Source organism: Heterocephalus glaber, unplaced genomic scaffold (genome assembly GCF_053883595.1).
Source record: "Heterocephalus glaber isolate CG9 unplaced genomic scaffold, H.glaber_assembly_v1.0 deba00001743, whole genome shotgun sequence".
Taxonomy (NCBI): domain Eukaryota; kingdom Metazoa; phylum Chordata; class Mammalia; order Rodentia; family Bathyergidae; genus Heterocephalus; species Heterocephalus glaber.
In genome coordinates this window covers 600,004-622,706 of record NW_028258449.1, presented here as the reverse complement: position 1 = coordinate 622,706, position 22,703 = coordinate 600,004, and the positions used below count along the sequence as shown (strand labels likewise).

Here is a 22,703-nt window from a genome sequence, read left to right as displayed (position 1 = left end):
ACCGCGCTCCTTTGCGCCGCCTCCTTGAGATCTGATTGGCTACTGCGGCGACCGCTAACGGGCGCGCAGTTTAAATTCGTGCGGGGTCGACGCCGAGCTCTGGGAGCCTGTGGCCTCGCCGTGGAACAGTGAGTCGGGAGTGGGTCGGGCGGTGGGTCGGGGGATCGGCGCTTGGGGCCTGTGGCCGCACTCCGCCCTGGGGTCCTGCCCTCCTCCAGGAGATCCGCACCTGGGAGCGGCTGCGCCAGCGCCTCCGAGAAGGGGTGTCCCGGAGGACGGGACGGCGGCGCCCGGGGCTCAGGGTGACGCAGGGGTGACAGAAGCTCCCCGGCGCGGGGGTGGGCGGCGCTTCCCGGTGTAGTCGGTCTGGAAACTGCCTCGGCGACAAGACCTGGGCTGCGCGGTCCGAGGCCTGGAGTCTCTGTGGTCCCGCGCCCGGAGCGCATACGGGGAGGCCACTTAGACGCCTTGACTGCACGCGCCTGGGCACCGCCGCAGCGCCGCTCACCGAGGCAGGGAACTGGAACCCGCAGTGTGGCCTCCTGAGGTGCACAGAGGCCAGAGTCTTTGGGAGAGAGACTAGGGTTTATGTTAGGTTCCCTTTCATGCTGTGAGATGCTACGGTTTGTGCGGAGGTTTTGTGTTCTTATGTTCTACATGGAATAGTGATCTTTGAGTTTAAAGCATTTGTTTCTGGAGAACTTTTAGAAGCAACATTGAGCCTTAATGATGAAAGGTTCATAGTTCAACTTCTTCCCTATTGCAGAAATTCCTTATAACACCGTTTTCGTATCCTTGACTTGACCTAGTCTGACATCAGCTCAGTGCTTTCAAAGGAGACCATTACAATACAGGGCTCTTCTGTCAAGCCTTTATTCAGTGTCACTTTCCAAGTGAGCCTTCCCAAGTCAAACTACTTCTACTATTGGAAAATTCTTCCATTCACCTATTGTCATTTCTGCCACAAGTGTTTACCACTGTTCTAGGCCCCAAGGGTACATCAGCATACAAACTTGACAAAAACCCCATGCCCCCACCAAACATTTCTGTAAGAAAACATAGACAATAAATTAAAGTTTAGGGTTTTGTTGTTGTTAGACATTGGCAAACCTATGAAGAGAAGTAAAATGGGACAAAGGAATAGGGACAGGTATGCAATTCCAAGCACTTTGAACTGGGAAAACACCTTCGGAAAGTGACATTTGAGCGAAGACTTAAGGGAGCCAGCCAGCCCCGTGGTTATGTGAAAGAGGAGTTGCTAGGAAGGAGCCAGGTGTACAGAGGCTCTGCATGGGAGCGAGTCACCGTGGCAGGAGCTGAGCAGAGCACTCAGGTGCACTGCTGGACACTGGGGAAGGAGCAAAAGGTCAAGCTGTATAGTGCATTAGAGGCCACTGTGAAGATGGCTTAAAAAGCCAAGAAGGGCTTTTAACATAGGAGTTCCATGAATTTACTAGAGTTTAAAAGGATCATTCTGGTTGTTTTTTCAGACATGGTCTTGCTGTGCAGTTCAGGCTGGCCTTGAACTCACTAGGTAGCTCAGGCTGGCCTTGAACTTCTAGCAATTGTTTCAGCCTCCAGAGTGCTAAGAATACAGGTGTGTGCCATACCTGGCCAGTTTAGCCATTTGAATCCAGGGACCTGAAGACATTTTGGAGATTTGGGCATCTATGTGGTTGTCATGGCTTATATCTTGATGTCCCCCCAAAGCCTCATGCGCTCATAGGTGGAGCTTTTCCAAAGTGGCTGGATCCAGGGTGTGTGATGCTGAGATTAAGGGTGTGTGATAACTAAATTAGTTTAGTATAGTTCTGGGTGTGGATGATGGGAAGGCCCACCCTGGGTGTGGGAGGCACCAATCAATAGGCTTGTAGCCTGCATAGAATGTAAGGGGAAAAGACGAAAGGCAGGGTGCTGCTGCTACTTTCTGCCTGTCAGCCATGCCATGGACTGTTTCTCCTCTGCAATCCCCCTCTGCCATGTCACCCTGCCTTGGAAGCAGCCAAGTACGGACTGAAACCTCTGCAGACTATGAACTAAAGTAAACCTTTCCTCCTTTAACTGTAGGTATTTTGTCTCAGCGATGAGAAAAGTAACTAAGACTGGTATTTTAAGTCATAAGACTGAAGTGGTGTAGCTGAAGAGCAGCAGTCCAGAAGAGCACCTGCTACTGGTTGGAGGAACCTGTAAGAGCTAAAAAAGGAAAAGTGGTTGGATAGAAAAAACTCTCCAGGATATAGAGTTTTAGAAGCCAAGCAAAAATGGCTTTTGAGGAAGGAGAAATTATAGATCCCGATAGTTCAAGTCAGATGAGAAATGGAGCAGTTGTCTGTGGTGCAGTAGAAACAAGAGCGTTCTTTAGGTCGAGGCGATGCAGCATGTATGGACGAGAATGGCCTGGTGGAGAAGGAAGAGAGTGGTGATGTCATGTAGAGGTTGCCAGGTGAAGGAGATGCAGGGCCCCAAGCGTGCACCCGCCCATGTCTTGGGAAGGCAGTGTGGCCCTGGGGGGAGAACAGTTCACCCAGCAATGGGAAGAAGACAGGCACAGGTCATGTGGCCGTGGGGAGCCACTGTCATGGGAAGTGTGCCCACAGAGAGTGACAGTGAGCCAGGTGTGAAACCAGGATCATACAGAGAAGCCACCCGACCTGGGGTTGGGGTGGACAGCAGCAGCAGGAGACTCAGAGTCGATTCCGATGGCCTCTCTTTGCAGCTGGGATTGGGGAGGAAGAGGACGGAAGGCCCACAAGCATGGGTGTGTGACTCCTGGGAGGGGTCTGGGGAGACAGCCCCCACCTGAAGGTGCAGTCTGCATCCTGGGAGAGGCTGGCTGAAGGCCAAAGGGAACACAAGAGGAGGGCCGGCACTGTGAGAGGTCTGCTGACTATGGATGTGTATCCAGAGGACTAGAGAGTGAGACGTGGGGACTCCTTGTTCCCCGTGGCCACTGTGGCACTTGGCACACATGAGGTAGCCCCAGAGGCTGAGGCACAATCTTGGTGTCCCTGAGCTAAAGGCTGAGTGCAGCAATGCACCTCTCAGATGCTGGGGACAACCAGCCTTGCCTCTTAGCTCCCCAGTGCAGTCTGTGGTTCATGACAGCGTCACTCAGGTCTCTGCCTCCCTGTACCACTTAGGGATGGTATTGAGGGTGATCTCCTCATCACAAGACCCCACTGACCCAGTCTGCAGACTTGGGTGGGGTTAGGGTTGCAGGGGTCTGTTATCTTGGGGCCGTTTTCCAGCCTCCAGGAAGCTGTGCAGGCCTTGGGGGGGCTCAGTGCCCTGGGAGTCTGGGTCCTGTGGAACAGTGAGAACATCACAGGACTTGGGCGGGTGGGGGGGCAGCTTTGTGGAGGGGATCTGCAGGTGGAGGCAGGAAGGCTTGGCTACGGGGCTGGGGAGCCCCGGCTCAGGTTGGCACATGGCTCAGCATCAGTGGCACCTTCTCTGTGAGCCTTTCTGGTCCTTACCCTGCCTGGGGAGAGCTCATCACTCTCCTGTGTGTCGTGCATTGCAGCTGTTCCTCTTGTCATGTTCTAATGTGACTGTACTTGTCCCCCATTTCCACCATGAGATTTCCAGGTGTAATGGACACGGATCTAACAGACACTTTAGAAGTCCTACCCACCCTGCAGTTCCCTCCCCTCTATCCCATCAGGTGTCTCCTCTGTGCTGCACTGAGCTCAGGTGTCTCGGGGTTACCCTTCCTCCATCGCACCCCACAGCATCTGTACTCACGCATCCTGCCCTACCCCAGCATCTGGTGTATAGATAAAGACTTGAACAAAAAACACAGTCTTTTTTTACCTTTGCAGATTCTGCTTTAAGTTATTTTTTTTTTGGTACCAAGGATCGAACTTGGGACCTTGCACTTGTGAGGCAGGCACCAGAACCACTGAGCTAAATCCCTGGCCTGCTTTAAGTTACTTTTGATTTCATTCCTACTTTCAAATTTTATAGTTTGGCAACTACTTAGGTACAAAGTACATCTTAAGTCACGATTGTTACTTTTTAGGGTGTGTTTGTCATTTACTTTTACTTTTATTCATCAGTACTGCAGCCTTTCCTTTCCTGTCCTTTCTCTTCCTTTCCCTTCAGCTATGGAGTCTCCAGGGATGGGTCCTGACTCGGTGACCTCAGGAATTAAGAGACGCGTGAAAGACAAAAGAGTTTCAAAGACTACACTGAATGTTTCTCTTGCTTCAAAAATCAAAACAAAAATAATAAGTAAGTGCCATTAGTTCCCAAGTATACTCACATTTGTGCCTTTTCCTGGAGAAGTGATATGTTTGGTACCGTATTTTATCAAATAGACAAAATTACTCAAGTGGCTCTCTTGTCAGCCTTTTTCCCATCATCCTTCCTGTGTCCTTCGGCTCCTTTTGGCTGCTTTCCTGGTTTACCCTCAGGGGTAACAGCTGCATTTTCGACAGACGTAGGAGCTGTACAGCCCAATGAAGCTACCCCTTTTCCTGCAAGGAAAACTGCACCATGACTTCTCTGGAAAAGAGCCAAAGGAGCAGCAGATTGCTCTGGCCTGAGGTGGCAGCTGGGTGACAGTGGCCCGAGGGTGGGCAGAGACGGGGCTGCAGTGGTGATTGTGGCCAGGGCCCACCATGAAGGCACTGTGCACTGTGGAAGTGGGGAGTCATGCATTCTGGAGCTATTGGAAGGGCAAAAAAGATGGGAAGATGTTTTTGTCACCTCCGCATGCACTCCTGGGTCGTGTCCCCTCCTTGCTGGGGAAGGCAGTGTCCTGCTGAGGGAGCCCCCCCCGCCCCCCCAAGGATGGCTGTGGGACAGCTGGACCTCCTGAGCGTCTACACCATGGTGCTGCTCCTCCTAGGCCTGGGGGGTGTCGGGTTAGCCTGCCTCCCACGGTGGCTGCTGCCTGCTCTGTGGCAGGACTGTGTGCCTGCCGAGAGGGAGCGGAGTGCTTACCTTGCACAGTGCCCTTCAGCCTCTGGAGACCCCATCCAAGTCCGTTTCCTCTGGCAGTGCCAAGCAGGGCTGATTGACCAAGCTCGGCCAAAGGTAAAGTAGTTTTGGGAACCATGGTCTTCAGATACCCAAACTGTCTATGATTATCTAAAAAATAGTACATTTTATAAAATTTATTTTATATATTCTATACTTTTATCCAGTGGAATGTTATTGACAGATTCAAATTATGAAAATACAATTATGCTTAAGTGTACTAAAGAAACATATTTAAAGCAAGCTTAACCTAAAAATTCACATTGAAATTTCATTGCTACCAACGGGATAGCATTTCAGTAATGACTTAAATCACATGTTCCTGGTACTTTTAAAGAGAAGAGGTCAAGTGTAGATTGCAGTGCATGTCCGGTGGGGGTTGGGCTGGAGGCAGACGCTCTCTCAGGGTTGAAGTCCACCACATGGCATCACAGCAAGGACGCCCCCGTCAACCTGAGGCGTAGAGAACCCCATTTGGGAATGAACTGTCTTAGCTCGGTTGTGGAGCCACAGAAACTGGCTTTATCATTTCTAGGACAGGTATCGCCATGGGGCAGCTTCCCACGCGGGTATCTAGAGCCCAGTGTGGTAACCGATGCCACTGCCTGGAAGACCGGGTCTGCACGGCTTCTCTGTCCCGACGCGGTTGACACACTTTCTGCCCACTCACAGCTCTGTTCATCTGCCTAGCTTTTATTTTTCAGCTTCGAACTCTGACGCATATTTTTCAAACCGACATCTATTTTTGCCATTCTCCTAACCTTCAGTTAAGACTTAAAAAGCAAAATTCATTTTGTCTGAAGTAGTTTACTAAGGAATGTGAAAATTTATTAAAGTTCATTATTAACTCTTTAAAAAATCTTTTTTGCAGACAATTCTTCTATTTTCAAAATTTCCCTAAAGCACAACAACAGAGCATTGGCTCAGGCTCTCAGTAGGGAAAAAGAAAATGCTCGAAGAATTGCAACCGAAAAGATGCTGTTGCAAAAAGAAGTGGAGAAACTGAATTTTGAGAATACCTTTCTTCGAATAAAACTAGATAACTTGGTAGGTAAGATACACTGTTTTTGAATTCCACCTTATAATTAAAATCTTTAAATTAATATAGAAACTAAAAATGTTTTTCATATCTCCAACTGTTGTAAAGAATTGTTGAAGTCATTGTTACATAAATCTGTTAAAGGACAAACATTCATTAATCACAGGTTCCTGAAGTCTGACTCTGAATGTGCCCTTGTGTGCTCTGTAACCACAGTCACACTGTGATCGATGTTACATTGCACATCATTACCACCACCTGATACATTACTGTCTTAAAAAACGAGCATAACTCTTCAGGGAATTAGAAAGAGGGAGCTCCCGGAGGGTTCATAGCCCCCGGTCATCTTAGCATGTCAGTCCCTACAAGCCAAATCGGTTGGTGGTTGTAGTTCATGCTTTTCTTTCCAACTTCAAGCCTGTCTACAGAGTGGACAGTGAGAGCCAACGGTTAGCTAGGTTGCAGCTGTAGATTTAAATCTAACATGAGCACAAATTAATTTAAAATGGAAAAATGTCCTGTAATACTCAGAGGTTAAATTCCTATGACTGTCCAACTGTGTTTTACTTGGCATGTCTTTATGAGAAGAGAAAGGTGTCTGTAGGAAAATGTATAATTGATATCTCAATAGCATTCAGACTCTTTTGGTGTGTGTACGTGTGCATGTATAGCTGTTTGGACCAGTCAGTGTAATACCATTAGCTCAGAGTGATCTCAATAGAAAGTACTCCTAAATGTATGGTTGGAATAAACTCCAAATTTTAACTGATTAAAAGAGGTCTTTATTTTACATGTATAGAACAAGAAGCTTATAGAAATAGAATCACTCCTGAGCAATAACTTGATAACCGCAATTGAAATGAGCAGTCTTTCTGAGGTAAGTGAATTTATGTGTGAGTAATATCATTCTTAGCATTACTGAGGATAACTGAAATTAAGTAGCATCAAGGTTAGAATTTTGTATTTTAAACTTTGTACAAAGAAAAGATAGTACCTATTTTAACTGGCTAACAGTATATTATCATTTTGTGTAATTGATTCTTGAAACTATTATATAAAAGTCAGATTTTGATTACAAGTAATAAGATTATCCACACCTTGCTAATAGGAGCTTAAGTTCAGGGTCACAGAAGCCACCAGAGTGGGGCCCTGAGTAGAGGCCACTCCTGGGAAAAGTGTCCCTAAACAGACTCAGAAACATGAAAGTTCATAGGGAGGCAATGTTTCTGGTGAGGAAAGAGTTGATATGATCCTAAAATAAAATGCTAGGCACATTTGAAAAGCTATTTGGGAGGGAAGTATGGGCAGATTCTACTTATACCCCTCTAAAATAAATTCTAGATAGATTTAAATATAAAAAAAGGAGCCATAAAAAGAGAACGAAAATAAACTCAAGTTAGGTAGAAGAGGCCATTCTACAAGCAAAGATAACAACCGTAAAGGAAATCAGAAATGGAAAAAAGAGTTTAGAGGGTTAAACGTCATTAACATGAAAGATGTAAACGGCAAACTGGGAAAATTATTTAAACATATGCCAGACAAAATATTAACATTACCAATAAGGGGGCTGGGGATTTAGCTCAGTGGTTTCGCCGCCTGCTGCACAAGCACAAGGACTAGAGTTCAATCCCCGGTACCAAAAAAATAGTAATAATAATAAATAATGGAGGGAATCATGAGTAAGGATTGCTTATAATCTAGAATGAGAAAAAGAAAAATCAGTAGAAAAATTAAGGGTGAAGGACTGAATGCTAGTGAAATTAATTCAAATATGTAAAATAGAAAAAAACAGTTTTGAGAAGAAATTATTAATGAGAAGGCAAAATATGCCTGATATATAAAACAAAGAAACATTTGTGAAATCTGAATTTTAGATAAATCTCTTATAGACTTTGAGGAAGTTTAATGCTTCAAAGGGTGGCTAATAAATGGGATTACCTTTACTCAGATCCCAGCTCTGCTGCTTCCAGGCCCTGTGACCTTGAGTGAAAAAACTGGACATTTTCTTTCCTTGTGCTCTGGAAAAGTGATCGAGTTCATAGGGAGTTAGATGGAGCTGTCCCGCGCCTGGCTGGCCCGGGTGTGGGGTGCGGGGGCTCTTTGTGAGCTCTGCTTGTAGGGCTTGGTCCCTAGGAAACTCCTTCTGTGGTCAGTTTTATTGTCTGTCCTTGGAAAATTATCTGTGATAAATATCTATTTTATTTTGTGCTTTTAAAAGAATCATCTTTGTAATTTATTTTGAACTTACTGTTTTGTTGTTTCGAGTTTACTACTTTTTGCATTTACCTTTAATAAGTCCTTTCTTTGCCTTTGTGGCTTAGGTTATTTTTCTAATTTAGAGTGAATACTTATTTTGTTCCATTCTTATTCTTTCATAACTCTTGGAGCCAAGATACTATTCCTCTCTTACTGCTGTTAGAATTTTTTCTGTTACCTTTAGTTTTGAGAATTTTGACCTTTATGGTTTTGGCATGACTTCTTTGGGTTCATCTCTTTTGGGGTTCACTATGCTGCTTGGACTTGTAGGTTGATGGCACTTCCCAGTTTGGGACGTTTCCTCCACGACTCTGCAGGTGTCCCGGGCCTGCCGTCTGCCCTTCTCTGCTCCCCGTGTAGCTCTGACTGTTCATTTCTTAAATTCTCTTTTCTTTCTTAGTTTAGGTAATTTCTGTTGTCCTGTCTTCCGCTTCACTGACTTTTCCTCTGTTTTTGCTGTTGAGCCCTTGGAATTTTATTTTATTTTGGTTACTGTATTTTTTGGTTCTAAATTTCCATTTGGTTCTTTATAAATTCTGTCTGCTGAGTTGCTAGTTCTTTACTGAGTCCTGTTTTTTCATTTGTTTTAAGCAGATTAGTAGTTGCTTACTGAAGCATTTTTATGATGCTTACTTTAAAACCCATGTCAGATAATTTCAACATTTGTGTCATATCGGAGACCAGAGTCAGGTTTTCCTGGTCCCTGACATGACGAGTGATTTCCTGTTGGACCTTGGACATCCTAGGTATGGCGTGTTGAGGGACTGTGGGTGTCCTCACTCTTCTGTTAGCAGATCCTCCCTCGATTCCACACAAGGTGGGCGTAGCAGTGGGGTCAGAGTTCAGGCCCCTGCAGCTTAGGGGCCACACCCTGTCCTGGTCAGGAGAGAGGCCTCACCACATGGCTCTGTGTTACATCACTTCCTGGTCTTTTTGACAGTTATTTAATAAACATGTTTTTGTCAGAAAATTTGGAAAATAGCAAAAATATGAAAGAGTAATAGCACCTGATCTTCAAATTTAAAAGTCTATAAAAGAGTCTAATTGTATGATATATACATGTAAAGAGCCTGTATATGTGTGGATGTATGCATCTACTCCCATGCATAGAAAAACGTCTGGAGGGTTCCCGAACAAAGCCTGGTAGTGAGCACCACGGGTCATGGATGGGGTGAGGAGCCGTTTCTGCCTCCCCACATTGTTCTCACTCCATGCTGGAAGTGCTGGAAGGCTGATGTGGGAACTGTGCTGTTACTGTTGGTATCCTGAATACTTTGGTACTTTGTTTCTTTCCATTTTCTGTGTTCTTTTCAAACTAGTTCCACCAGACCTCCTTTCTGCCATCCAATAGTAAGAAGAAACGGCCCAGCAAACAGTGCACGTTGATCCGTCTTCCATTTGCAAGGTAATTCCTGCAGAATTTGGTGAAATACTGACTTGCAAACTTACAGTGTGGAAGAAGGTAGACTGGACTTTTAATAATTTTTATTTGGTGTGCTATTTTTCTTTCTTTCTTTTTTTGAGACAGAGTCTCACTATATAGTTCAGGCTGGCCTTGAGCTCACTATGTAGCCTAGGCTAGCCTTGAACTTGCCGTGATCCTCCTGCCTCAGCCTCCTGAGTGCTGGGATTACAGGTGTGCACTACCACATCTGACTTTGTGTGCTTTCTTGAAACACAGAAAAACATTTAAAAGTAAGTGATGAAATCTATTTCTAATACATCAGCAAAAATTGCATTGCTAACGTTGCACTAGTAAGAGAAATTAGACATTCTCATAGAATTAAGTTATGAATGTTGAAATAATACTTGGCTTTCTCATGAACACCTCTAGTGAAAGAAAGAAAGGAAAGGAAAGAAAAGGCAGGCAGTGGGGGAGGGAGAGAGGGCAGGCGGGCAGCACTGGTGCACTCCAGGCCCACTGGCTCGGAGCACAACATTCTCCATGACCCAGTGAGGCTTTATGACCCCAGACAATGCTGAGCGTATGTCATGGCTCAGAGCACAACATTCTCCATGACCCAGTCAGTCGGGCTTTGTGACCCCAGACAGTGCTGAGCGTGTCACCCTGTGCTTTCGCTCTCAGGTCTGTGGGGTCTGATGTACAGGCTGTGGTCTCACGACTCCAAGGAAACTCAGCCCACAGTTCAGTAACCAAGGTCATCTATTGTATCCTGCTACTTTTAATTTTTTTTTGTTGTTTTAGCCTGTTTTTTGCTGGGGAAATTGTTTCTACCTGTATTGTGTTGCATATGCCCAGGCCTTAAGATTGACTTTGATCTTTGCTTTTCTCCTGCTAAAATTCACATTTTTTAATTTATTTGATAATAAGTCATAGAAAGTGCCCTGCATGAAGCCTGCCACTTTAAGTCAGTCACTGAGGATTAGAGAATCAGAACGCCTCAGGCAGCTGACAGCATAGACTTGAGTCTTCCTGTCCCTTTCAGGCAGTGTTCTGTCTGTTTTACAACTTACGGGTTTAAGGTTTTTACAGAAGGGCCTTAAGTAAAAGCATTAAACCAGTAAAGGTACTTATATATTAAAATAATATCTGTTTCATAGTTTAAAAAAAAATTCTCGCATCTGTTGTGTCACTTTCTATTCATCCTGATTTTATCCACTGATTTACCCGTTATGTACAGTATTACCCCTTTATACCAGTACATTTTAATCACTGTAGCTTTGAAATAGTAAATTTTAAGGCTGGGGATTTAGCTCAGGGGCACGTGCAAGCACAAGGTCCCGAGTTCGACCCCCGGTATCAAAAAAAAGAAATAGTAAATTTTATTGTCATGTAGGTCTGTAGGTCTTTTTAAAAAATCCCGTGACAGTCAAGCATGTGTTGTTTCTGTCAGGTAAGAAAGCCGAAAACCAAGACCAGACCAGGCCACAACAAGCCTTTATTGTAGGAACAATCTTCCAGGCTGTCTCTGAACAAGGGAGAGACAAAAGCAATGTGGCTGGGGCAGGAAGTGCCTTTTATAGGAGCTGGGGTGGGGTTAAGTGAGGTAGTGGCTAGGGAATGGAGGAGCCACTGACAGTCACTAGTTACTAGGAGGAGAGCAAGTATTAGGTTACTGTTTTGGTGGGAGTAGGGGCATGTTGGGAAGAAGGTAGCTATTATATACAGCAGCCACCCTAAATCGGAGGGAAATCTATCAGTTTCATGTAGACATTTGAGTTGAACAACAACATGCTTTCCAAAAAATTACATATTTTTTAAAGTGAGTATTTGTTTCTAGTATAACATACATATTAAACTTGACAAACGAACAACTCATGCCTAACCAAGAAAGAGAATGTTAGGACTGCCTCAGACACCACGCAGTGATAAGTGCTACCCTGACTGCTGTTGTCACTGGTGGCCCGTGTGATTGTGGCCCTGTCATGATTGGTGCACTCCCACTCCTGCTCCTGTGCTGCTGTGTGCCATCACCTGTTGAGCTGTAAGAGACTGTAGACCACGATTCTCAGTGCTGTGTAGGCTTCCTCTGTCTGATCATATCACTGGATCTCCATTCTTCGGCAAGCATTTTGTTCTTCTGATTTCCATCTGTTACAAATTACACCAAATTTCCTAATACCTAGGATTAGAATTACCAAGTTTATGTATATTTAACTGTAGGAGAAGCTACCAAATAGTTTTCTGAAAGGGTTTTACAAGTTTACAGTCCTTCCAGCAGTAGATAAGGATTTGCGTTTTGTGTCTTCAATAACACTTGCTCATTTCAGCCAGCTTGGAGGTGTGTAGAGGTATTGAACTGAGGTTTTGATTTTAATTTCCCTGATAACTAATGAAGGTAAGCATTTGTTCATATGTTTTCTATTGGGTTTTCTACCCTTTTTTGTTTAAGCTGCTCTCTATATGCATACTTTAGGTGTAACAAATATTTTCTACTCTGTGGTTTACCATTCTCTTAATGGCATCATTAGATGAATAGAAATTCTTTATAAAATCTGTGTACGTGCATATGTGTATATGCATGTGTATGTGTTCCTCCCCAGTCCACATTCTTGCAATTTTTTGATTACTACTTTTTGTGTCCTTTTTACAAAAAAGTCTTCATTGATTACAAGGTCCCTAGATGTTCTCTTATTTCCTTCCAAAAGCGGTTTTATTTTCCCTTTCTTGATTGTATGTTCAGTTTGCCTGGACTTTGGGGTGTGATGTACGGGAGGACCGGGATTCTTTTCTTCCCATGGGGTCATTCCACGACCTTGCACCATTGTGGGAAACACCGGCCCTTCTCTGCCCCACTGGGCTGCCGCCTGTGTTGCACACGAAGTCAGTGACTGTGGGGAAGGGTCTGTTTCTAAATTCCCTCTTCTGTCCCATGCGTCTTTTTGTGAGTCAAACTGTCTTAATTATTAGCCTTATAGCAAATCTTCCTATTTCATAATGTGAGTCTCCATCTTAATTATTTTGTATTCAGTATTATCTTTGACAGTGCTTGGGTCTTTTTGCATTTCTTTATGAATTTTAGAATAAACTTGTCAATATACACACACATACAAAACTAGAATTTTGATTGAGATTGTGTGGACTGTAGCTCAATTTGGAGAAAACTGACATTTTATAAAATAGACTGTTTCATCTATAAACATGTTATATCACTTAGTTTACCTACATATCACATGCTTTTCTCCATGTCTTATAGTTTTTTTGTACTTACTTAGGGTTTTAATGGCATTCCAAGTGTTGCTGTTTCTTAAACTTCATTTTCTTCTTGATCCTTGGATATACAATTGATTTTTGGATATTGACCTTGTTCCAGGATATTTGCTATTGACTCTAATGGCTTCTTGGGGGAGTTCCTCTTTCTACTCTACAAATAGAGTTTTGTTATTTATGAATGAGGATAGTTTCCTCTCCCTACAACCCAAGTTCAGAGTTTTATTTCCTGTACCTTTATTGCACTAGTTACTTGTTCCATATTGAGTGAAAGTAGTGACAGCTGTGTGCCACTGTCCTTTGTCAGGGTAAGAAAATCGCTTTGTACTCTGGTTGCTAAGACTTTCTTCTCAAATGGCTGTGGGATTTTCTCAAATGTGTTTCCTGTCACTATTGAGAAGATACTGCCTTTCCTTTTTCTGTTAGTGTAATGAGTTTTTAACACTTTCCTCTTCCTTCAGTGAGTTAATAAGAATTGATTTTGAGGATTAAACCACCAGTGCACTGCTCCTGATGTAATCCTTTTACTATATCGTAAAATTCTATTTGCCAGTTGTTTTAAATGGTTTTTGCCTGCATGTTAGTAATGAAAATGGTTTATAATTTTCCAGGTTTTGGTGTTTATGCTACTCTGGTCATGTTCAATGAGTTAAGTATTTTTCTGTCTTACGGAAGTGTTTGTTTGAGAGAAGTTATCTGGGCCTGCAGTTTTTGTGTGAAAAGCCTTTTTATAACATATAATTTCTTTAACAGACACATAGGAATATTCAGATTTTCTACTTCTCTGTTAGGCTTCTAAAGGTTTCAAAGAATTTGTCTGTCTTCTTCGTGGAAAGCATCACATTATTGGCACAAAGCTGTCTACAGTGTCCTCATGCAGGCTTTGCAGAGCTGTCTTTTTTTTCTTTCTAGTTTTGTAAAATACAGAGTTCCTCACTTCATCTTCATTTGGCTTTAGGGTTCCACTACCTTCGAATGATGATGAGGAGGTTGATAAAGAGAAAACGCCATGGGACAGCAGTGTCACATCAAGGGTGTCACCTGATGCTCCGTGTTCAGTATCAGAAAGTCAGTCTGCCCCGACTCAGTGTAACGTGGACACGTTGTTTCTTAAAGAAAATAATTGGAATATGTGTGGTCTAGATGACTCAGAGCATATTTCTTCTAGTGTCGACGTACCTCCCAAAGGTGAGATTGTTTTAAAAATTCATTTTGAGTGTTAGTATTAGTTATATTCCTCCCATTTTCTTGTTGAGGGCAATGAGAGATGTGTATATATAAACAGTTACTAAGTCAGATTGATCTGTTATGTTACAGATGAGCTGACTTCCATCATTTACAGCTACTGGTAAAACTTTAAATTTAGAGTGAAAGGAAGCATGCAAGCTGAGTGTGGCAGCACACACCTGGAGCCCCAGCTGGAGGGACACCAGTCTGAACCCAACCGGGCAGCTTAGCAAGACCTATTCTAAAAGTCTGAGCTGGAAATAAGGGCTGGGGATGTAGCTCTTGGAAGGACCTGGGTTCAACTCCCAGCACCGCCAAAGACGAGAATAGAAATCCAAGAGCAGATGCTGGTGGTGCGAGCTCACAGGCCCAGTGCCACTTCTGTGCAGGCAGGGCTCAGGGAGGCGCGGCCCGCGAGGTGTGCTGCATTCCCTAACATCTGATTTGAAAGATACCAAATATGTGCTTGGTTTCGCACTTTTCATAAATCTGAAAACTGGTGAAGAATAGGTACAGTGACTTTCAAGATTACAGCCAGTTAATGGCAAAGCAAAAAGTTGAGCCTGGTTAGGACTGAGAACTGTGGCCCTTGCACTTTGTGTACGTGGTATTCCTAAAGTGCTATGACGATGTGCTGCGGTGCGCATGGATTTGTCAGGTTCTCGGGTTGGCACGTGCAGCCACAGCTGCCCTAACTTAGAGCTGAGAGTCCTTTCTGCTTCCTGACGTTCCTAAGTGGTCACCTGTACCATTGTCCGGCGTGGTCATTTGCTGGGTCCTTCCCTTTGGATGTGGATGTGAGCACACCCAGCTCATCCACTGTCAGGGCTGGGGCAGGGCAAGTTTTCAGCAGCATGCATTTCCCATAGAGTCACACGTAAAATGTGACTCAGGCATACTCAGGTCATGTGTGATTCACTGCTCTCTGCATAGATTCTTAGTAATGTGAGGACTTGAGCAGTAATTTGCTAGCCAGGCATGGTGGTTGCACCTATAACTTCAGCACTCAGTAGGCTGAGGCAGGAAGATTGTTAGCTCAATGTCAACCTGGGTACATAGCAAGTTCAAGGTTGGCCTGGGCTATGTAGCAAGACCCTGTCTCAAAAACCAAAGAATCCTCTAAACATTTGCCAGGTCTTGTGGTGCACACCTATAGTGCCAGCACTGGGGAGGGTGAGGCAGGAGGATGGAGGTGAGCTTGAGGCCAGCCTGAACTACATAGTGAGACTGCCTCAAACAAAAAGAATTAAAAATATTTTTTTAATAATCTACTACTTAACTTCTTTACTTATTTCTGACTTTTGTATTTTCCCTTACTTTATAGAGAGTCATTCCCACTCAGACCGAAGTTCCCAGCCTGCCGTGGTGGGTGAGACAACCAATGCCCCTGGCACCAGCTGTGTAAAGGAGAAGCTGTCCCTGAGTAACGTGACAGCGAGGAAGAAGCGCGTGTCTGCTGCAGACACGCCGCCGGGGGCAGATTCAGGGCAGCAGCAGAGTTGGAGTCCGGAATTTGGCTGGCCTGTGGAGACAGAGGGTTGTGCTGATGAAAAAAACATCGCAGTGCCCAGAAATGCGCAGGGCCTTCCTGGCCTGGAAAACCCTCCTGTGCCTTCCAGGGAGCCTGCCGAAGACAGGGCAGGCCGAGCCCAGGACAGCAGCGACCCCTGGGGGCAGGTGACTGTGTTCGGGGCCGACATGGAGCTGACAGCCACCGACGTGAGCACAATCGTCGCCGTTTCCCGAGGCGGCAGACGGGGAAGCAATAGAAAGATAAACGACTGCAAACCGAAGGCTTTCAGGAAGGTGAGGGATGGGAGCTCTGAAACAAAGAGAGACAGGCCAAAGAGAAAACGTAAGATTAGTGCAGGAGTGGATGCTGAGGAGAAGGCAGAAAACGGACCGGAAGGAAGCTCTGCGCTCGCGGGCAACAGCAGAGATTCGAGAGACCCGGATTTTACTCTCAGTACTGCGCAGCTGCCTCTGGCGAATCCACTGAGGAAAATGAGCCTTCAGCATGGCTCTGGCCAAGAGGACAGACACAGTGCCCAGTGCAGCGGAGAGGACAAAGAAGCAGGTGCTGCCTGCCCACAGGAGGAAGCCAGAGGGGGAGGCGTGCACATGCACCCGAACTCGCTAGCGTGTAGTAGTAAAAGCAAAGTTTCCAGGCAGACCTTTGTGATTCCTAAGTTAGAAGAAGATCACTTAGTCCCAAACCAAGCAGATAAAGAAACCATTAATGAAAACCTAGAAGTTGCACCAGAATTTCGGACAGCTGATCTTTCCTCCAGAGAAAATGGAAATTTATGTGACTGTGAGACCCAGAATATGTTGGCGTTAAAAAAGTATGTCACCAATAGGCAGCCCGCTCAGCAGGATCGGTCAGAGGTCAGTAAGTTTAAGCAGAAAGTAAACAGAAAGACAGAAGTAATTTCTCAAGTGAACCAGAGGTATGGGGATAATGGTAAAGATGTGCATGCCCCCCAGCAAAGGAACATTTTCTTCCAAACCCTAGTGGATAAAGAGACTGTCTCTGGAAATCTTGGCATTTCAGAAGACTTCCAAATACCTATTCTTTTCATGAGAGATCATGGAAACCTGTGTGATTGTGAGAACCAGAACATGTTGGATTTGCAAAAGCCAGTCACAGTTGTGTACCCTGTTCAGCAAAACGAGTCCAAAATTAATAAGAACCTTAGGCAGAAAGTAAATCGGAAGACAGAGATAATTTCTGAAGTGAATCATTTTGACAATGACAAATGTTGGAGTTGCTCAGAAAAGGGTAACTTGCTCTGCCTCCAAAAGGAGAGAGAAACCCTCCCTGGAGACCTGAAAGACTCGAGTGAGTTTCAAACCCCTGCTCTGCCCACCCAGGACAGTGGAAAGCCATGCGATTATGTGACTCAGAATGCCTCACGGGTGAGGGAGCAGGTCCGTGGTGTGCCAGCTGCTTGTCAGAGGGATTCCAAAACGGGGGTGGCTAGAGAAAGAGGTTATCAAAATACAGAAATAATCTCTGAGCCTCCCCACCCCTGCATGAGCAGAGGCAGAGGCCTGTACACCCTAGAAAAAGATGACTTTGTTTCTTTAACCCAGAAGGATGAAGAAACCCCTTCTGCAAACCCAGAAGTCACACACGAATTTCAAACAGTTGATCTTCCCACCAAAGATCACAGAAATTTATGTGACTATGAGACCCAGAACAGCTGTGTCACCAGTATGCAGTTTCCTCAGCAAAACGAGTCAAAAACAAATAAGACGCTTAGGCAGAAAGTAAATCGGAAGACAGAAATAATTTCTAAAACGATCCAGACACGTGAGGATATTGATAATGATGTACATGGCCGAAAAAGGTACTCAGAAGATCTTGATTTTAAAATCAATAAATCTAAACCAAGACCCAATCACCAAGGCCTCATCAGGGAATGCTATATGGAGATCAATAGTACTGAGAAGGAAAATTATGACCGAATTTCTGATCCCACTGAACTAGTTAAAAAGCGTAGGAAAAAATCATCAGGCAAGACAAGGAGCATTCTGACAAGTGATCAGAGAAAGCTGGCCTTACTGTCGTCGGCAGATTCTCAGACACCTGCCTCCCCAGAGTATGGCTTAACGCGAATCGGCAGTGGGCCAGACTCTGCCACTAGAAGGCCGCGCTCCACAACTCCAGACGCAAAAGGCAATGATCCCTGGGTGGAAGCGAGGGAAGCCGGGCAGTGCCAGGCCACAGAGGTGACCATGAGGACATCCAGAGCAAAGCAGAGGAAGGCCTCCACAGCTCTTCGGCTGGGCTCCCCGGAAGCTGTGGCAGTCCTGCCCCAAGCCAGGCACAGGAGGCCTGCTGGCTCTGAGCACACCGACCAGGAAAATCATAGGGAGAGCAAGAGGACTGACAGTGCTGAGCCAGACTTTCACACAGAGCTCTTTCGTCCTTTTTCTCAGAGATATTCACCTGATACACAGGGTGCTTCCTCTGATGGTATCCCTGAGGGTTCTATGCCCATGAGTGTTTCTTCTGGTAAAATCCTGATCACCGAAGACCATTCTGCCCCTGAGCGCTCACCCCTCCTTCAGGTCCTCAGTGATGGGCTCAAGAAGACGAAGGAGGTGCGAGCCAGTGTCGGTGGCAGAGCACAGAAGCCAGAGACAGGTAGGGCTGTCAGTGTTGTCACTTGGCCAGTCACGTACTTCCTGTCAGGGTCGGTACATTTGTAGAATTTTAAGCCAGTTCGTACATGGGTAGTATGAGCCATACATGGCATGAAGGAGTTAAAGTTTTAATATGTGGGAAGACAACAGCATGTCATGGTATTCACAACCCACACAGAGGGTTGGCAGTTACCACGAAGTTGTCTAACACGGCTTTAGGCAGAGGACTTCCTTTTTATGTTTTGGGAGGAAGCTGAGTGTTTTCCATGTGTGTGATGAGTGGCACTGTTTTGTTTTACCAGAGAGTTGCAAGTTTCTAAGGGTGGACTCTGCACCCGACAGCATGTATTTAGTTGATCAAGCCCTTTCCTCAGGGTTGTAGAGGACTGGGCATGGGACCAGCCCTTCCCCCAGAGTGTTCCTGAAGGAGCCAAGAGTGGTGAAATGGGGTAAATCTCTTAGTAAAAGCAGACAGATATACCGCTGGGTTTGATTAGCAGAGTTTGCAAAGATATCACTAAATAGATAGCATTTTAGGCCCTAATGGATAGGTAAGGTTTTTACCATTAGTGTTTACTGCTTATTTACCCCAATTATTAAAATAATACTCATGTAGAAAGTCAAAAGTAGAAAATCAGAAAAAAAGCAGGGGTAAAAATCACCAGGGAGTATGGTCCACATTTCCCCTAATACGTACTCACTTGAAATCTGAGGATTTTTAATTCTGTATTTGAAATCCTGCTCTATAATGTTACTCATTCCACTTCTTCTCCTTCACATGAGATCCTAAGAATATTTTTTGTTTTTGTTTGTTTTGTCATCTCAGAGATTTTGTAGTGTGTAATATTAGAAATCCCATCACCTCTTGTGCTTCTGCCGGGAACCGGGCATCTCAGTGCGTGTGCAGGGCGCTGGGTCTGCTCAGCTCTGCCCACCTCCCCACACCCCGTCCACAGGAACTTTGTCAGCTGACGTGATTGCAGAATGAAAATGTCACAGGCTTCTCCGACGGTTTTTCAAATGTTAAGCCTCTTTTCCTCTCAACATTGAATTGTTAATTTTTAAAACTTGCTGCCAGTGATTTGCACACCACTATTACCCCATATCTGTCTGTGTCACTGTGTAGACTTTTACAAGTACTTGTGGAAATGTTCTCTGCAGGTAACAGAACACTACAGGATCTGACAAACACCAGTTTCTTTTCAAGTAAAGCTGCGAAGTCTGAGAGTGAGTTGGGAGATGGAGCCTCCAAGCCACCAAGCAGAAAGCGGAGGTGCACACCGCTCAGTCTGAGAGAGCCCAGCCTCAAAAGGCAAGTGTGGCCAGACTGGGCTGCAGCCCTGTGGGTGGGTAGGTGTAGAGAAGCAGGACCGCGGGGACCGGGTTTAAATTGGACTAGTTTCTCTTAGTTCCCATTCTACCATTGTCACTTTTAAATTGTTACTTGCTAATTGTGACCTTTAAAATTGTCTTCTATGATTTATTTACTCACTCACGTTTATTTATTTCCCACCTTGTTCCCTAGAAGTTATTGTGATGTCTGTGTTCTTTGGTCTCAAACCATTACTCTCCTTTTTTGTTTATTTTTAAACTTCAAACATACCCCACCAAGAGATTACAGCCCGACCATCCCTGGGGTCCAGGGGGTGTCAGCACTTCGCTACACTTGCTTCCTCTGCCTGCTTTGTCTTTGGTTTTTGCCACGCTTGGGATTGAATCTAGGGCCCTCACGCTGAGCTATCTCCCCATTCTATTGTTACTGTTATTATTATTGTAGAGTCTTGCCAAATTGACCAATCTGGGCTCCAGCTTGTGACCCTCCTGTCTCAGCCTCCCAGAGGGCTGGGATTTTAGGCATCCACCACGGGGCCCAGATTTTTTTTTTTTTTTTTTTTAAAGCAAATTCCTAATCCTGAATGATTTGATTCCTAAAACATTTCTCTGTGTATCTCTAAAAAAATAAGAATTTCTTAACAAACTTCTTAACAAAACTAGATAAGGATGATCACACATGGCAAAATTAAAAGTAATTCCAGCTGGCATCTAATAGCCAGTCTCTATTGAGGTAACAGAATAGGTGTCCTTGATTATTACGAAAATGCCCAGGCCCTCTGCAGATGTTCTGTGCAGACCCTGGTCTTGTTGAGTGTAAGTCAAGAAGCCTGTTTCCAAGACTCCCATCCCAGTTGGGGTAGCATCTTCTCCCCTTCCTGTGCACTCTGCCCTTCTCCCACACGCTGTGGACTGGACCGTGACCACAGGTACAGTACTTACTTGGCCAGCAGAGGGCAGCAGCGTGAGGCTGGCTAGAAAAAGAAAATTAGAGTGAAATAAAGGACCAAAGGTTTTTTAAAAAATATCTTTCCTGGGACATAAAACGCATCCCCTTTTGCATATGTCATAATCTCCACCCTTTGAAGTGTACAGTCTGGATTTTGGTAGATTCTAGCCACTGCCAGGTTAGGCCATTTCTTCCACCTCTGAATGGCGTCCCATACTCTGAGTAGCTGTGAGCTTCCGCCCTGGCGGGACCCTATCTGCCTCCTGTCTCCACAGAACTCCCTGCTCTGCACACCCCTGGGGACAGAGCCACACAGCTCGAGGGCTTTGTGCCCGGCCCTCCCGTTAGCAGCGTGATGTCCCAGGTCCGTCCTCACTGCCTTAGGGACCGGTGCTTCGTTTCCTTCCTGACTGCACTTTGCCCTCCCATTCATCTGGATGTTTGTGTTGCTGTTGTGAGCGGTGCTGGTGTGCAAACTCATGTGCCAATTTCGCATGCATCTGCTGTCGCTTCTCTGGGGTGAATGCACAGGAGTGAGTCACTGTGTTACAGTGACTCTGTAGGCACTGAGGAGCTGCCGGGCAGTTTCCAAAGCGGGTGCACCCTTCCCTGCACGTTCCTGTCATGGTGAACGAGGGCTCAGAAGCGCCAGGAAGCAGGGAGGAGCTGTCACAGGCTGGGGACAAAGGAGAAACCAAGACTAAGCTGACCCTTGATGGACTCATGTGTTTCCAAGCCATTCCAGCTGCATATTAGGAGTTTGTTCTGATCGGCTTCTGTTCACTTTTGATAAGATTTCACATTATTTGGAGCACTTCCTGTTTTCTGACTTACAGAATGTTTTAGGCGCTCGTGTTCTCCAGCCTCGGAATCAGGCACTTCTTCAGGAAGCCTGATACCTTCATGATGGGGCATTGCATGGCAGTGTGCACTGGGCACTGGGTGAGCCCACCGCTCGTGTGGAGGAGTTGTCCTAGCTGTCTGTTGCTGTACGACAGCACTCTGCGAGCCTGTGGCCAGAATTGCGCACACTGCCAGCTCTGTCTCCGCGGTCGTCGGGCTGGCTCCTCACAAAGGGGGCACACACGGGCCAGGGTTCCAGCAGGAGCAGCCTGCTGACAGAAGAGTCGGGCACAGATGGGAAACCAGTGTGTTCAGTGTTCTAGGGAGATGTTGCTGAAGAGAGCGGGTCAAGAAAAGCCCCTGCGGTGTAAGTCCCCAACGGGACATGAAGGTCAAGTGTGGCTGGAGCCCAGCCTTGTGCCTTTCCGGGTAAAAACTGGACAGGTACGGGCGTGGACATCCTGACCCACCAGCGCTCCTGCCCCCCCCCTGGGGGGGCGGGGCCAGAGGGCTCACTGCCCTAGGAGCCTGCGCGCTAGGCTGGTTATGTGATGCCAAAGTCCATAGTATAAAGGAAATGTATGGCGGGATTTGTAATGTGTAAACCCCGTGTGGATAGTTTCCCTATACCTTATTTTTAATTCTGCTGTCAGTATTTCAAAGCCTGCAGTTCGGAAGCTGGTTTTATCCTGGGATGAAGAAGGACTTTTCTTGGTGCGCCACAGCACAAACATTAGTTGGGGTTTATTTTTATTGTTAAGCTTTCTTTTTTTCTATTTTCCAGAAAGATGAGAAGATGAAGTGAAGATGGACTCTAGTTTTTCTGAATTCTCAAGGAACCAGAAGTCAGAACAAAAATATACCTAGGATCACAAAGATGGAACACTTGAGGAAAAGTTTTTTTCCCCCTTTTTGGGCCTTTGCTTAGAGTGCTGATTTGTTCATTCTTGTGTTTAAACATATGTGCATAAAGTAGCTAGTTCTGTAATATTAAATTTCTAAAATACTTTTGGTCATATAACTTATTTTCCTTCTCATATAAGTTTCTTTCTACCTAACATCCTTTAAGCAAACAACAGCTATCAGCCTTTTAACTGCATAAATGTATGAATAAATACTTTTGCATTGGTTATCATGTACGGGAAGCTATCTTGTTTTGCTTTTGATCTGGTTGCTGTATGTGAACATGTAAAAGCTTTAAAGGTCCTCTCCTGTGCTGGCCTGATTTCTGTCAGCCTCATTCTTCTCCA

General features: G+C 45.3%; 1 protein-coding gene and 1 long non-coding RNA gene across 4 annotated transcripts; one reads left to right on the top strand and one right to left on the bottom strand.

The window, feature by feature from the left end:
* Sgo2 (shugoshin 2) lies at window positions 1–22,460 on the top strand. 3 transcript variants are annotated; one of them, XM_021249786.2, is made up of 10 exons: window positions 62–128; window positions 2,068–2,186; window positions 4,105–4,233; window positions 5,855–6,030; window positions 6,822–6,899; window positions 9,598–9,683; window positions 13,909–14,138; window positions 15,502–18,330; window positions 19,491–19,641; window positions 22,238–22,460. In XM_021249786.2, exons 3-10 carry the CDS (start codon window positions 4,107–4,109, stop codon window positions 22,251–22,253), a joined length of 3,693 nt encoding a protein of 1,230 aa, XP_021105445.2. In that variant the 5' UTR covers window positions 62–128; window positions 2,068–2,186; window positions 4,105–4,106; the 3' UTR covers window positions 22,254–22,460. The 3 variants fall into 3 exon arrangements, with proteins under 3 accessions (XP_012923557.3, XP_021105445.2, XP_087056496.1); XM_013068103.3 differs by lacking the exon at window positions 2,068–2,186 and having other exon boundaries at window positions 1–128; XM_087200370.1 differs by lacking the exons at window positions 62–128; window positions 2,068–2,186; window positions 4,105–4,233 and having other exon boundaries at window positions 5,900–6,034.
* LOC110347089 (uncharacterized) lies at window positions 4,211–9,602 on the bottom strand. The gene is made up of 3 exons (XR_002391473.2): window positions 7,961–9,602; window positions 4,948–5,094; window positions 4,211–4,478 (listed from the first exon to the last, which is right to left on the bottom strand). It is a non-coding gene; the product is annotated as an uncharacterized LOC110347089 (long non-coding RNA).
* Window positions 22,461–22,703: the final 243 nt, after the last annotated feature.

Coding starts and splice junctions, on each gene's coding strand:
- Sgo2 (XM_013068103.3), top strand. CDS start 4,107: ATGGAGTCTCCAGGGATGGGTCCTGACTCGGTGACCTCAGGAATTAAG. Junction 4,234..5,854: donor AATCAAAACAAAAATAATAA/GTAAGTGCCATT, acceptor TCTTTTTTGCAG/ACAATTCTTCTATTTTCAAA. Junction 14,139..15,501: donor TGTCGACGTACCTCCCAAAG/GTGAGATTGTTT, acceptor CTTACTTTATAG/AGAGTCATTCCCACTCAGAC.